The 13,842-nt window shown below is 61.8% G+C and overlaps 1 protein-coding gene across 1 annotated transcript in view; it reads left to right on the top strand.

The window, feature by feature from the left end:
• The window catches only part of CACNA1S (calcium voltage-gated channel subunit alpha1 S), a 59,891-nt gene that overhangs the window by 29,191 nt on the left and 16,858 nt on the right, over window positions 1-13,842 (top strand). The window contains exons 15-28 of the mRNA XM_060011353.1: window positions 388-481; window positions 1,165-1,234; window positions 3,900-4,032; window positions 4,608-4,737; window positions 5,461-5,520; window positions 6,732-6,838; window positions 7,233-7,320; window positions 7,573-7,680; window positions 9,757-9,809; window positions 10,022-10,168; window positions 10,418-10,619; window positions 11,008-11,166; window positions 12,120-12,230; window positions 13,189-13,272. Coding sequence (XP_059867336.1) covers window positions 388-481; window positions 1,165-1,234; window positions 3,900-4,032; window positions 4,608-4,737; window positions 5,461-5,520; window positions 6,732-6,838; window positions 7,233-7,320; window positions 7,573-7,680; window positions 9,757-9,809; window positions 10,022-10,168; window positions 10,418-10,619; window positions 11,008-11,166; window positions 12,120-12,230; window positions 13,189-13,272 — 1,546 coding nt within the window. The remainder of the gene's footprint in view (window positions 1-387; window positions 482-1,164; window positions 1,235-3,899; window positions 4,033-4,607; window positions 4,738-5,460; window positions 5,521-6,731; window positions 6,839-7,232; window positions 7,321-7,572; window positions 7,681-9,756; window positions 9,810-10,021; window positions 10,169-10,417; window positions 10,620-11,007; window positions 11,167-12,119; window positions 12,231-13,188; window positions 13,273-13,842) is intronic.

The following is a 13,842-nucleotide window of genomic DNA, read 5'->3' as shown; positions in this document are numbered from 1 at the left end:
CGCTGGCCGAGTCTCTGAGGTGTCCCCGGGGCAGGACTGCAGGCCAGTCGGCAGGCGGGACCCCGAGGGCAGAGCCAGGCAGGCTGGGCCTCCGCCCTGTCACCACACTTCCTGGAGGGGGTCCCTTCCCTCTGCTGAGCCTCAGGCACCTGTGAGTTTGCCGTTTCACCCTCTGCGGCCTGGGACCCTCCCCGGGGACTGGCCAACGGCCCCTGGGTTTGCCCGGCCGCAGGCGGACGCCTGTCCTGTTCCCTCGTTGCAGAGGGAGGACGCAATGCGCCCGGCCCCTGGGCGCGGGGTCAGCCTGCAGTGTCCTCAGGCTGGGCGCGTCCCCCAGAATCTTCCAGTTGGTCCTCCACTTTGGGCTTTCTTGGTTTTCCAACCCAGGGGGCTCCCAGACAAGTCAGAGGAGGAGAAGTCGATGGTGGCCAAGAAGCTGGAGCAGAAACCCAAGGGGGAGGGCATTCCCACCACGGCCAAGGTGAGCCCGTCACGGGGGGCGCTCTCAGGGGCCGCACGGGGAGGGACCTCTGAAAGTCCCCTGTTCGCCTGGTGCCTTAGGGTGCCGGGGGGCAGGGGGAGGCAGGAGAGGGGCTGTCTGCCTGGGTAACAGCCAGGTGAGGGCACCAGCCAGGTGAGGGCAGCTCTGTCTCGCGGAATCCTTTGTACTGAGGACACAGACGCCTCGATCCAGGAACCAGACTTCCTTTGAGTCCCAGCTTTCCACCCCAGTCAGGGTGTCCCCCTCGCCTCAGAGCCGCCCAGACCAGCCTCCCCCCGTTTCTAACCCTGTCCCGCCTGTCAGCCTGGCCCTGCTCAGCCTTCCTGGAGCTGAGGAAGCAGAGCTCAGAGGGGCAGGAACCGGCTCCCAGAGCAGGGGTCGTGGCCTGGGGCAGTCCACTCTCTTCTCGAGAACTAAGCAGGGGTGAGGGGCTCAGGCTCAGACAGGCTGGGGTCCTGGTAGCTTGGGCAGCCTGGCTGACCTTTCTGCTCCTGGCTTCTCCTTTGTAAGACGGGGACGACCATAATAGCACCCACTGCCTCACCCCGCCCCGAGCCACAGGGAGGCTTAGGTGAGCTGACGCCTACACGGCCCTCCAGTCAATGTTCCTTAGGTGGGGACCACAGCTCGGGTTTTCACCTTCATCGTGTTCCTTCCTCCAGCTGAAAGTCGATGAGTTTGAATCCAATGTCAATGAGGTGAAGGACCCCTACCCGTCAGCCGACTTCCCAGGTGAGAGTCCTGGGACCCGGGGCGGGTGTGCTGGGGTGACTTCTCCCCAGGGACGAAATCTCTCCTGTGTGTCCCCTACCTGGACCCATCCACGAGGAGATCAGGACTCAGACATCCCTCGTGTACCTCGTATTGCAAGTGAGCCGTCTGCCAGCCTGCCTCCCCCTGTGATACACACAGTGGGAAAATGCACACATTTTATTTTCAATTAATTCAGCCCGTATTTACTGAGTACTGGCTGTGCACTTCAGGGCTAAGGATCTGGTCTTCAAGGAGCCCAGAGACTCGTGGGCACACACGGCTTCTGTTCCAGCCCCTCCAGCCACACAGAATAACTCACAAGGGGAGTGTAGCCGCCCGTGTGGTGCAGGAGGGGAGGGGGATGCATAGCGCACAGCCACGAATGCGCTACACACGCCCCGTAGGTGCAAACAGCCTGTGGCTGCAGCAGAAGCCCTCGTCGTCGGTGCCAAGGAGGGAACACTTGGGGGGAGCTCCCAAGCCGGTGAAGGTTAAAAGGCCACCTGGGAGAGGCTGGTGCCCAAGAGCTGGCGATGTCTCTTAGCTCACTCCTGGGTCCTTCCAGCTCTGGGTCACTGGTGCAATTTCATGCCTATTTGTGGAATCAGCTGATTAGCATGTTTGCGCCAGCGACTCTAAGCTCCAGCGGGACCCTTTGTGCTCCAAATAGCAGTGTCTGGCACCAGACAGGCAATCAATAGATAGAATGAAGGGTTATCGTAGGACACTGACTACAGTTCCCTGTGCTATACAGTAGAACCTTGTTGTTTATCCATTCTATATATAAAAGCTTACATCTGCTAACCTCAAGTTCCCACTCCATCCCTCCCCCAGCCCCCTCCCCCTTGGCAACGGCCAGTCTGTTTTCTATGTCTGTGAGTCTGTTTCTGTTTCATAGATAGGTTCATTTGTGTCATATTTTAGATTCCACAGATTAGTGATACCATATGGTATTTGTCTTTCTCTTTCTGACTTACTTCACTTAGCATGATAATCTCTAGTTGTATCCATGTTGCTGCAAATGGCATTACTGTGTTCTTTTCTATGGCTGAGTAATATTCCATTGTGTGTGTGTGTGTGTGTGTGTGTGTGTGTGTGTGTGTGTATCACATCTTCTTTATCCATTCATCAATATCCTGTGATAAACCATAATGAAAGAATATAAAAAAGAAAGAATGTCTATATGTGTATAACTGAATCACTTTGCTGTACAGCAGAAATTAACACAACATTGTAAATCAACTACACTTTAATAAAAAAAAAATTAAAACTGAGAAAAAAAGCCTTATAGAAATCCAAGAAAAAGAAAAAGAAAGGAAAAAATGCAAGGATTTTGCCAAGTAAAATGTAGGGAGGATGGAGCTGGTATAGGTAAGACTAATGATAATTCTTCAGATACCTGCCTGAAGGGACATTTGGGTTTTAGAATAATTCGACTTCATCTGCTTCATCTAATAACCATCTCCTAGTAGATGGGAGTGGCCGCTGTGCAGGCGGGAGAGGCTGAGCCCGGAAACCTGAGGTGGGGGAGGGGCAGGGGCTGGGGAGAAGGGGGAGGGTGGGGGAGGGGCCGCGGGGTGGGCTGCGGAGGAGCGTTCTTACCAAGGGGGCTGAATGTGTTTATCTTGCTTCTTTCCAAAAATAATCTGAAATGGCTGACAACGAAAGATATGCACAACGAAGTCAACACAGTGGGCGCGGGCGGAGAAAATCAGAATTAAGGCGGGAAAAGAAAGCAAATACGCGAGTTCTAAGAATTAACAGTCTCTGCGATTAAGCATAAAATGTGTCTCTGGGGCCCTTGGTCCCAGGCGAGGCAGGAAATGTCCCGTGAGGATGCTCTTTGGCAGGAAGAAGTGGGGTCTCGGGAGGAGACCCTGCAGGGGCCGCCGTGGTGGAGAGAGCGGGAGAACCCTGCCAGGGGCTGGCAGGAGACAGCTGTGGGCGAGGGGACAAAGGAAAGGGCTCCCCAACTTCCCACAGTGCCCCCAGTCTGCGGCTGAGGACTTGGGGGGACAGCTCCCTCTCACAAGGCCCTGAGACTCAGCAAATGAGCCCGAGGGGCCCCCTCCCAGCCCCTCCCACCCCACACCTGCCCCGGAAGGAAAGAATCCTGGTTTCTTTTCATGCTGGCGGCTCCTCCCTGAATGACGGTTTTTGGGACCCGGCCCCAGGAGAGAAGCTCCGAGTCCATTTATCTCAACAGGCCTCCTGCCCCTTGTCAATGTCGTGAGCTGAGGGTCTCACACTCAGGAGGGACAGAAGCCCACCTGGCCTGAGAGTCAGGGGCGGAGCCGGGCCCAGCACTCTGGCCTCGTGCCAAGCAGGGCCCCTCCCCGGCACCCCCAGTTGGTGAGCATTCGAGGTGGTGCGTCCAGCCCCGAGACAGGAGGTGCAACGGCAAGGCTCCCAGACCTTTGCTCCCGGCCCGACGTCTGGGAGGTTCTGAGCCTGACCGTTGTCTGGACAGTTCAGCCCCGTGTGCCGCAAGGAAGGGAGGTGCCTGGCTGGACTCTGCTGGCGCCCTCGTGCCCCGTGTGGCTTGCTGGCTGCGGGGGGTTCACGGTTGGGGTCAGAGCACAGGAGCCAGGGGAACAGTGAAACGTGGACAGACACCCCGACCTCTCTCTCCCCTCCCCCACAGGAGACGATGAGGAAGACGAGCCCGAGATCCCAATAAGCCCACGGCCGCGCCCGCTGGCCGAGCTGCAGCTGAAGGAGAAGGCGGTGCCCATTCCAGAAGCCAGCGCCTTCTTCATCTTCAGCCCCACCAATAAGTGGGTGGCCTCTCGGTGGCGGGGCAGGGAGGTTGGTGGGGCTCTCAGAGAGGGCTGCTTCCTGCTCTGAGAAGGCCCCCTTCTCCTGGGCCTACAATTACACCGTGAGAAAGTCATTCCTTTAGCTTAAGACCTTGTGCCCGGTTGAAAGTGCCGGAATCTCTGGGAGAAGTAATGCTTTAAGCCTTATCAGTTACTTACTCCTAAGAGCGATCACATCTCTGGGTTCCTTTCCAAGAGCAGGACAAGGGGATAAGCTCTAGTTCTCACTGGCTTCACAATTTTACACCTTTAAAATACAGACTGTAGTCCCCATGGAGTTTCAGCTGTCGGCCTCAGGGATGGAGATGGGCCTGCCCCGTTGTTTTAGTGGGGATGCCGTGGGATGAGGTGGAGTGTTGGGGGAGGGCTTGTGCGGGATGGGACTGGGGCTGCAGGAACAGAAGGTGGGACAGGGCCCTGCGAGGCCAGCCAGAGACCACCCGGTTGCCGGCTGTCCTTCTCCACTGACCGGGAGGGCGGGGTCCAGCAACGGAGGCGGGTCACAGCCTCCCGCCCCCACCCCGCCCCCGCAGGATCCGCGTCCTGTGCCATCGCATCGTCAACGCCACCTGGTTCACCAACTTCATCCTGCTCTTCATCCTGCTGAGCAGCGCCGCACTGGCCGCTGAGGACCCCATCCGGACTGAGTCCGTGAGGAACCAGGTGACGGCAGCCAGCTCGGCACCATCCCCACCCAGCCTGCGTCACCGCACACCTCACCCTGATGCCCAGAGCTCACTGTCTCCTCTGTGTGGCTACAGGCATCAGAGTGGCTTAGAGTTTAAATCCCTGGAGGGCCAAGACTGCCTCACAGCGCTCGGCCTACACGGGCTCTTGTTGCTGGATGTTAGCAGTGATGGTGGCGGGGATGGTGGGGATGGTGGTGATGGTGGTGTTGGTGGTGGGGATTGTGGTGGTGGTGGGGATGGTGGTGGTGGGGATGGTGGTGGGGATGGTGGTGGTGGGGATGGGGATGGTGGTGGGGATAGTGGTGGTGGGGACTGTGGTGGTGATGGCGATGGTGGGGATGGGGATGGTGGTGGTGATGGTTGTGGTGGTGACGATGGTGGGGATGGGGATGGTGGTGGTGGAGATTGTGGTGGTGATGGGGTGGTGGGGATGGGGATGGTGGTGGTGATGGTGGTGGTGATGGTGATGGTGATGGTGGCGATGGTGGTGGGGATTGTGGTGGTGATGGTGACGGTGGGGATGGGGATGGTGGTGGGGATGGTGGTGGTGGTGATGATGGTGGTGATGTTGGCCGTAGTGATGCTGGTGGTGATGACAGTAATGGTGGTGGCAATGGGGATGGTGGTGATGTCGATGAAGATGATGGTGCTATCACTGCTCTGCCCCTCCTCTCACTGACCTCTGCCCTGTCACCAGATCCTTGGGTATTTTGACATCGTGTTCACCTCTGTCTTCACTGTGGAGATTGTACTCAAGGTGAGTGAAGACTGTGAGACAGACAGCCTGGGCGAAGGGCATCTCCAGGCCAGGGACCAGACCTGCTGTGGCTCCTGCTTACACAGGCCGTACAGGGGCTGGGTTGCAGGGAGGAGGGAAAAGCAAGAAGGTGGTGGAGAGCAGCAGGGAAAGATTCCCAGGACCCAGGAGCCCGGATGGTCTCAGCTCACGAGTTGGTGCGAGCGGGCAAGCGGGAGGGGTGTGGAGGCATGGGGTACAGTCAACCCGCGGCCTGCGTGTCTCTGAAGCCTTGGGCACGTTCTTCCACAGTCAGGGCGCAGCTAGCCTAAGCGTGGACCCGGGAGCAGTGATCTGTTCCCAGACCTTTGTTACCAGCGACTGAAAGGCCTCCCCTAGGATCCCAGAGAAGCGGCTGTCGCCCTGGGTGGGTTTCTGGCAGCTCCGCCCTCTCACGGCCCTCCCACCCCTTGTCCGTAGCACACCACTGCCCTCCCGTTCTCAAGGTGGACACACCGGGTTCACACCATCATTGGTGGGGGATGGGGTCTGGGGGCAGAGACCTCCCATCTGTGGCTAGAACCCATAACCCCAGCCTTCACCTCCATTAACCAGGAGGGGAGAGGGGAGCCGTGAAGGGAGAGCAGGCCCAGAGCTGGCTGCAGTATGAAGTGAGGACAGTCCTTTCTTTCAGGGCCCCGATTATTAAAGAAATTGATCAGAGGGAGATGGTGGCTTCCCTGAGGTCCAGGAGGACTTCCTGGAGGTGGTGACTTTAGAGTTAGGCCTTGAAATTGGACAGGACTTCATTAGAGAGAGAGCAGGGGCAGTCAAGGAGGACAAAACAATGCAAACGCATTGTACAGCGATGTGTGGGATGTGCTCAGAGAGGAGAAAGGGGCCCCTCTGGGCTGAGATATAGCACGCGTGCAGGGGTGGGTGCCTGGGCAAGGTCTTCAGTCCTCGACGGGCTGTTCAGCCTGCCCCAACCATGCCTAGGATGCTTTCGAGAGAGGAGGGAGAGGAAGAATTGTATCAATTTGCAGAGCAGAGGGCAGGGCATCCCCCTGTGGCTGGGTAAGGAAGGAGACCCAGGGCTCCCTTGGCCTCGCTGCCCATGAGAGGTGTCAGTGCTCCCAGAGGCGGGTGCAGAGAACAGGGCAATGCCCTAAGGACCCAGCAACGAGTGTCCCCAGGGTCCTCCCCACCCAGGATGCCACCTCTCTCCCCAGATGACCACCTATGGGGCCTTCCTGCACAAGGGCTCCTTCTGCCGCAACTACTTCAACATCCTGGACCTGGTGGTGGTGGCCGTGTCCCTCATCTCCATGGGACTCGAGTGAGCGGGGCAGCCGGGGCCCAGAGTGGCAGCCCAGCCGCTGTTGGTTGGTGGGCGCTGAGCCACAGGGGACAGTCTCTCGGGACCACTGGCCAGGGCGGGGGGGTCCCTTGGGTTGTCACCAACTGGACTGAGTGACAAGGCTAGGTGGGCAGAGCGTGTGCTAGAGAGCAGGGGGGATGCGGACAGGAGCAGGGAGTCCCCTCCACAGCCCCACGGGGAGCACAGCCCCGGTGCCCAGGGCACTCCAGTCTGATGGGAGAGACAGGGTCTGTGGGCAGCCCTGGAGGAAACCAGCCCAGGGGCCGGGGCGGAGCTTAAGGGGAGCTGGGGGAGGCAGGCGTGGGTGCGGAGAGCCGGTGGCAGGCGGAGGGCTGAGCAGGCTGCCCCCCAGGTCTAGCGCCATCTCCGTGGTGAAAATCCTGAGGGTGCTGAGGGTACTCCGACCGCTCCGGGCCATCAACAGAGCCAAAGGGCTGAAGGTGAGAGGGGTCGGCGGGACCCTGGGGGGAGAACAGGGCTGCCAGGCCTCACTCAGTCAGCCCGGCCATTGCCGGGCCCGTCCCATCCCCTCTGCCCAATGGGGGTGTGGCGTGGCTGGGAAGCCGTGCCCCCATGGGCCCCTCTCTGCCCCCAACAAGCCGGGAGGCGACTAGGCTGGCGCCCTGGGGGTCCCCTGGCTGGCACGGGCCAGCGAGGGGAGGGGAGAGGTGCCGACCGGCCTCCCTCCCCAGCACGTGGTGCAGTGCGTGTTCGTGGCCATCCGCACCATCGGGAACATCGTCCTGGTCACCACCCTCCTGCAGTTCATGTTCGCCTGCATCGGCGTCCAGCTCTTCAAGGTGAGCCCCTCCTGCCCTCACTCCCCCAGCTCCGCTGCCAGCTCTCGGGCCGAGGCAAGAGCCGGTCTGTTTCCCTCTAAACGAGGGGAGCCCCAAACCGTGACGGCAGATGTCCTGAACGCATAGGGGTAAGGCTAAGCCGTCGAGAGCCTGAGTCTGGTTCCTAGGTGACGCGCCACCTGGCCCCCGGGGCTCTGCGGGCCACCTGCTGTCTTACTGGCTCCCCCCCCGCCCCCCGCCGGGCCTGCCATCACCCAGCCCGCTGTCATGCTCTCCACCCCCTCCAGGACACGCCCGCCCCAGCCTCCGCACCCCCTGAGCCAGCAGGTGTGTCTCCCGCAAGCTTCCGCGGGTGGGGATCCGTCGTTTCACATGTGGAAGCCACCCCGCTTCCGTGCTCACTTTCCTGGGAGAACTCCGATATTCGTTCCCACATAGCAATCAGCCCGACAGGCCATCTTCTGTGCGCCCAGCTCCGGATGCCTCTGGCTCTTAGATCACCTGCAGGACACAGACACGGACACCTGAGGGCGCCACCCACATTCACGACACTTCCTTCCATGACCCTCTGCTCCCACCCGCAAAGCACCATCCCGATCATGTAACCTCAGTCATTCTTAGACATACAATGGCATCATCTTACAATCACTCATTCATTCAACAAACATTTATGGAGCATTTCCTCTGGGCCCGGGCCTCTGCTAGGGCTTGAGGGGGCTGTGGAGCGAACCCCACAAGGCCCTCTCCATGGGCAGGGGCAGGCTTTGGGGAGGGCCATCAGGGTGGGGCTCCCAGAGGACCTATAGGGGACCGGGTCCTGTTGGTCTCTGTCCTGGAGGGGCGGGAGGGGTGTCTGGACGGAGACAGCTTAGCCGCCAAACCAGGTGCTTACAGTGGCCTGCACTCGGCCCTATCCCACCCCTCCAGCCAGGGCCGCCCCCCGCCCCATCCCCAGCCTCTGCCTCTGCAGCCTGGGGGCCCTGGGACCCCCTCAGGGCAGAGTCTCTGCAGGACTCATCCTCACCCTGGCACCCATCCGGGCCCCCAAGACGCGCTCCCCGAAAGAATGAGTGAGCAGCTGCTCCCCCACCCCCACCCCCTGTGTGTGTGAGTCTCTTATCGATAGACCCCCAGTGCCCGCCCAGATCATAGTCAAACGCCAGGTACAGGTGGCATTTTCATCATATTTGTAATGCACCGGTCACACGTATCCGTACTATATTTGCTTTCTGTACTAGATTGGGTGTTTGGTTTCAAGTGCCCAAAAGCCTGCCCAGTGGCAGCAGCGTCCTCTGCCGGCTCCTGCCCCAACGTCCCCTGCCTCACCTTCACCCTCTGCTCCGTGACATTAGGGGGAGGTGGTAGGGACGGCAAGAGCCTGCAGTGACAGGGTGGCCGTGTCTTCAGCTGCTCCTGTGTCCCTGGCCAAGGCATCTCCCTCTCCCGACCTTTGAGGGACCCGGACCAGCATCTGTGGATTCAAACAATTTAGCCACAGTCAGACCTAGCAATCAACTCCTTTTGTTGAAACAAAATCTTCCGTGGGCGCCCGATATGTGACGTAAATCAAAGGAGAAACCGCTTCGGCTGCAGTCAGCAGAGGGGATCCCAGAGCTCCCCTACTCAGCCTGGGGGGAGCGGGCGTGCCGGGACCCCTGCTCAATTTTGAGAGAAGATGTGTCATCCGGGCCCAGCTGGGCTCCACCCCTGCACCGCCCCAGGGCCTGAGAAGGAAGGGGTGGATGGGGCAGCCCCAGCAGTGCGGGCAGGGGCAGGGGCAGGGGCTCCTGAGCGGGAAGCAGAGGCCAAGCTGGCTCCGTACTTCCCTTCTTCAGGCCCAGCCTGGGGCACTCAGCAAAGCTCATGGTCTGAGGAGCTGGCTCCCAGCCTCACAGCTGTCCGCCTGGCGGGGAGCCCGCGGGCGGCTGAGGGAACAGTGACCTGATGCAGACTATCGTGGGGCCCTGCCCCCGCGGTTAGGCTGCCCTCAGGCCCTGCCTTCCCTCCTCCCTTCCACCCCATCTTTCCATCCTGTCTCCATGACAACCTGTCTCCCTCCCTCCCTCCTGGATGCAGGGGAAATTCTTCAGCTGCAATGACTTGTCCAAGATGACAGAGGAGGAGTGCAGGTGTGTGGGGTGGGGGGTGGCAGGGTGGCCCTTCCGCAGGGGGCACTGGGAAGCTGAGCCCCTCAGGCTCACAGAAGCCCCTTCCTCGAGTGACCTCGGGAGGGGTCCCCGGTCCAGACCTGCCCTCCTCCCTCACACTCACCGCCCGGGGCCCAGAGGACGCGGAGGGGGACCCGCGAGCACAGTGCGGTGACCGCGTCTCCCCGCCTCAGGGGCTACTACTATGTGTACAAGGATGGGGACCCCACGCAGGTGGAGCTGCGCCCCCGCCAGTGGACGCACAGCAACTTCCACTTCGACAACGTGCTCTCGGCCATGATGTCACTCTTCACGGTGTCCACCTTCGAGGGGTGGCCTGAGTGAGTGAGGGCGGGGCCCAGCCACGCGGCCAGAGGCCACGTATACATGCAGCACGCCGGGCGCCGCGGGGGCTCGGCAGCCACCCTGGCTCTCGCGGGGTGCGCACGGGACTGGGGTGCCGACCGCTCACTCCAGAGACAGCCCGACCAGGGGTGGCACGGTGTGGGCCTCTCTGCCCCGGTGACTGGGGGAAGCCAGCGCATCCCGCCCCGCCCAGCACCCACCCCTGTGTCCTCTGCCCACCCCAGGCTGCTGTACAGAGCCATTGACTCTCACGAGGAGGACAAGGGCCCCGTGTACAATGAGCGCCCGGAGATGGCCGTCTTCTTCATCGTCTACATCATCCTCATCGCCTTCTTCATGATGAACATCTTCGTGGGCTTCGTCATCGTCACCTTCCAGGAGCAGGGGGAGACCGAGTACAAGAACTGCGAGCTGAACAAGAACCAGGTGCTGGGCTGCCTGCTCCAGGCCTCCCGCCCCCCGGGCCGAGGCTCAGGCCAGGGAAAGGGGCCCTTGGGCAGGGGGTGATCCCAGACCCTCCATTGGGTGCCCAGCCCCACCTCCGACCCATCTCCCGCCTGAAGCAGCACACGGTGGTCGGGTGGGGTCTCCTGTGGACCCGTCGTGATGCCCAGAGCCCCTGGGCTGGGTGAGAGCCATGCTGCAAATGGGCTGTGATGGTTCCAGGGGAATCCGGCCCAGCGGAACTCTTCCCCTCGACAGCCCAGCAGAGGCCCTTGGCCTGCTGAATTCAGGGTCCCTCCAGCCTGTGGTCGTGGATGTGGGGGGGGGAGGTGGCCCCGGGCACTGACCCGCCCATCGCGTCCCGTCTCAGCGCCAGTGCGTGCAGTACGCCCTGAAGGCCCGCCCCCTGAAGTGCTACATCCCAAAAAACCCGTGCCAGTACCAGGTGTGGTACATCGTCACCTCCTCCTACTTCGAGTACCTAATGTTCGCCCTCATCATGCTCAACACCATCTGCCTGGGCATGCAGGTAAGGCCCCCGGGGACCAGGTCCCCCGAGACCAGCGCCCAGCGGGCCAGGGCCTGGGCAGGGCAGGGGGAGGGGGCTCCAGGCTGACTACCCCCAGTAGACTCTTCCTGGCACCTGCTCTGCGCCAGGCACCATGCTGCGGTGCCACGTGGGGAGGGAGGTGGACTGGACGCCGGCCCGGGGGTCAGGCCCTCAGCGGTTCATCGGGGCCGTGGTTCAAGCGCACACGCGGCTGTGGCTGCTCTGGGGCCGGAGGCGGCTGCGCAGGAGGGTGGGGCTGTGCGGGAAGCGCAGGGCGCCTCCTCTGTTCTCCTTCTGCTGTTGCCCTGATGGGGGAGAAGGCTGCAACGTCAGCTCCGGTCCCGAGAAGAGGGGATGTAGTATTCACAGAACGGTTGCCTCCGAGGAGATGACACACTACAGTCGCGTCACATCCGCAGCGTCCTTCTCAAGCCTTAACCAAGCACCTGATCCCTAACGCCCCGCGTAAACGGGATCACACAGCAAGGCTCCCTGGCCCCGGAGCCCCAGCCACTGGCAACGACACGACCCCACGCTGCCGGTGGGGAGGGTCTGGGGAGGGAGTCACGGGGCCAGCGGGCCCAGTGCGGACAGGGGTCCACGAGCCGCGGCTCACGTGGGGGCCTGAGCTGGGCAGCAGAGTCAGGAAGTCTTGCCAAGACGGGGTGGGGCAGGGGAGACGCCAGATCCTTCTACTACCTGGGAAGGTTTTGTGGAGGAAGTGGGGTCGTGTCAACTCTATTTTAAGAAGGCTGAGCGATTCCTGGGAAATGTTACAGGGACCTGGTAGGGTTCTGCACGTTGCCAGAGCGGGCTCTAGTTTTCTGAGGTTAAAGGAAGGTGGGCAGGGGCCCCGAGGAAGAAAGCAGGGCTCTGGGGGTGTCTCCCCGAGGGGCAGAGCCGGCCCCCAGCCCCTCCCTGTGCCTCCGCAGCACTACAACCAGTCGGAGCAGATGGACCACATCTCAGACATCCTCAACGTGGCCTTCACCACCATCTTCACGGTGGAGATGGTCCTCAAGCTCATGGCCTTCAAGGCCAGGGTGAGTCCCGTGGCAGGATGAGCCTTCCCATGGAGCCCTCTCACCCCGTCCTACAGGACGCCCTACCTCCGGCATTTCTGCTCCCAGCCTGCTCAGCCCGGGGCTGGCAGGCGGCTCAGGCTGCCAGACGTGGCCGGCAGGACTAGATGCGGCTGCCCCTGCCCCGCCCCTTCCTTGAGCCTGTCTCGTGGCCCCGTTTCCCTTAAGCCTCTGAAGAGCAGCCCCCGGGCCAGGGAGCGTCCTGCTGTGTCCTGGGTTCCACGTCCACTCCCCACCCGCGACCCCCGTGTCAGGTCTGCCTGCGAGGCCAGACTGGACTGGGCTTCAAGTGGGGGACGAAGGACTTCCCCGTGCGGACCAGGACCCCAAATCCTGAGTTCCCAGGCACACCGCCCTCCCCTTGGACCACTTTATGCTCTGGGGGGAGGGGAGGCAAGGGGAGGGGAGCGGGAGTGGGTGGGGCCCTGGAACACCCGTGGGAAGTGGCATCTTGGCCCAGCCCTGCCTGGCCCTGCAGTTCTGCATCCCCCCGACAGGGACCACTGCACTCTGCTGGCCTCTGAGCCCCTCCCCTCCACAGCTCACCCCGGGCCCCTCCCCCAGGGCTATTTTGGGGACCCTAGCCCCTCCCCTCCACAGCTCACCCCGGGCCCCTCCCCCAGGGCTATTTTGGGGACCCCAGCCCCTCCCCTCCACAGCTCACCCCCGGGCCCCTCCCCCAGGGCTATTTTGGGGACCCCAGCCCCTCCCCTCCACAGCTCACCCCGGGCCCCCCCCCAGGGCTATTTTGGGGACCCCAGCCCCTCCCCTCCACAGCTCACCCCGGACCCCTCCCCCCAGGGCTATTTTGGGGACCCCAGCCCCTCCCCTCCACAGCTCACCCCGGGCTGCTCCCCCAGGGCTATTTTGGGGACCCCAGCCCCTCCCCTCCACAGCTCACCCCTGGCCCCTCCCCCAGGGCTATTTTGGGGACCCCTGGAATGTGTTTGACTTCCTGATTGTCATCGGCAGCATCATCGACGTCATCCTCAGTGAGATTGACGTGAGTACCGGGTGGACACAGCCATTGCTGGGGTGGGGCTGAGGCCACAGACCCTTGCGGGGTACCTGCTGCGTGTGCAGCCCGTCACCCCAGGTTACAAATCCTGTGGAGCAGACAGACACCTCAGATTCCAGGCACAGTGAGTGTGCCAGGCGGCCCACAGCAAGCGGCACGGTGGAGGAGAGAGGTCGGCCCTGGGTGGCATGGTCAGGGAAGGCTCCGTGGGGGTGGCGTCACGTGAAGGGGTTCCTGAAGGAAAGGGAGGTGGGAGCAAGCGGCACAGGCAGGGCTGCTGCCGCAAGGGCACCGGAGGGAGACGAATGAACGGAAGGTTCGGGGCGCGCGGAGAGGTCCGGTTGGTAGAAGCACACGAGCGTGCAGACCTTGTGTAGCCGGCAGCGTGGGCGCTGCTGGAGGTCTCTGAACAGGGCCGTGGAAGGATGAAAGCTGCGCTTCTAAAGCGTTACCCTGGAGGCGAAGGGCGGGAGGTGGGAGCGGCTGCAAGCAGGGGGCACAGTGTGGGAGGCAGAGGTTCATCTACTCCTCAAATACTGAGCGCCTCCCACGGGC

The sequence above is a fragment of the Delphinus delphis genome, chromosome 1 (genome assembly GCF_949987515.2).
Source record: "Delphinus delphis chromosome 1, mDelDel1.2, whole genome shotgun sequence".
NCBI lineage: Eukaryota > Metazoa > Chordata > Mammalia > Artiodactyla > Delphinidae > Delphinus > Delphinus delphis.
This window is presented reverse-complemented; position numbering and strand designations above follow the sequence as displayed.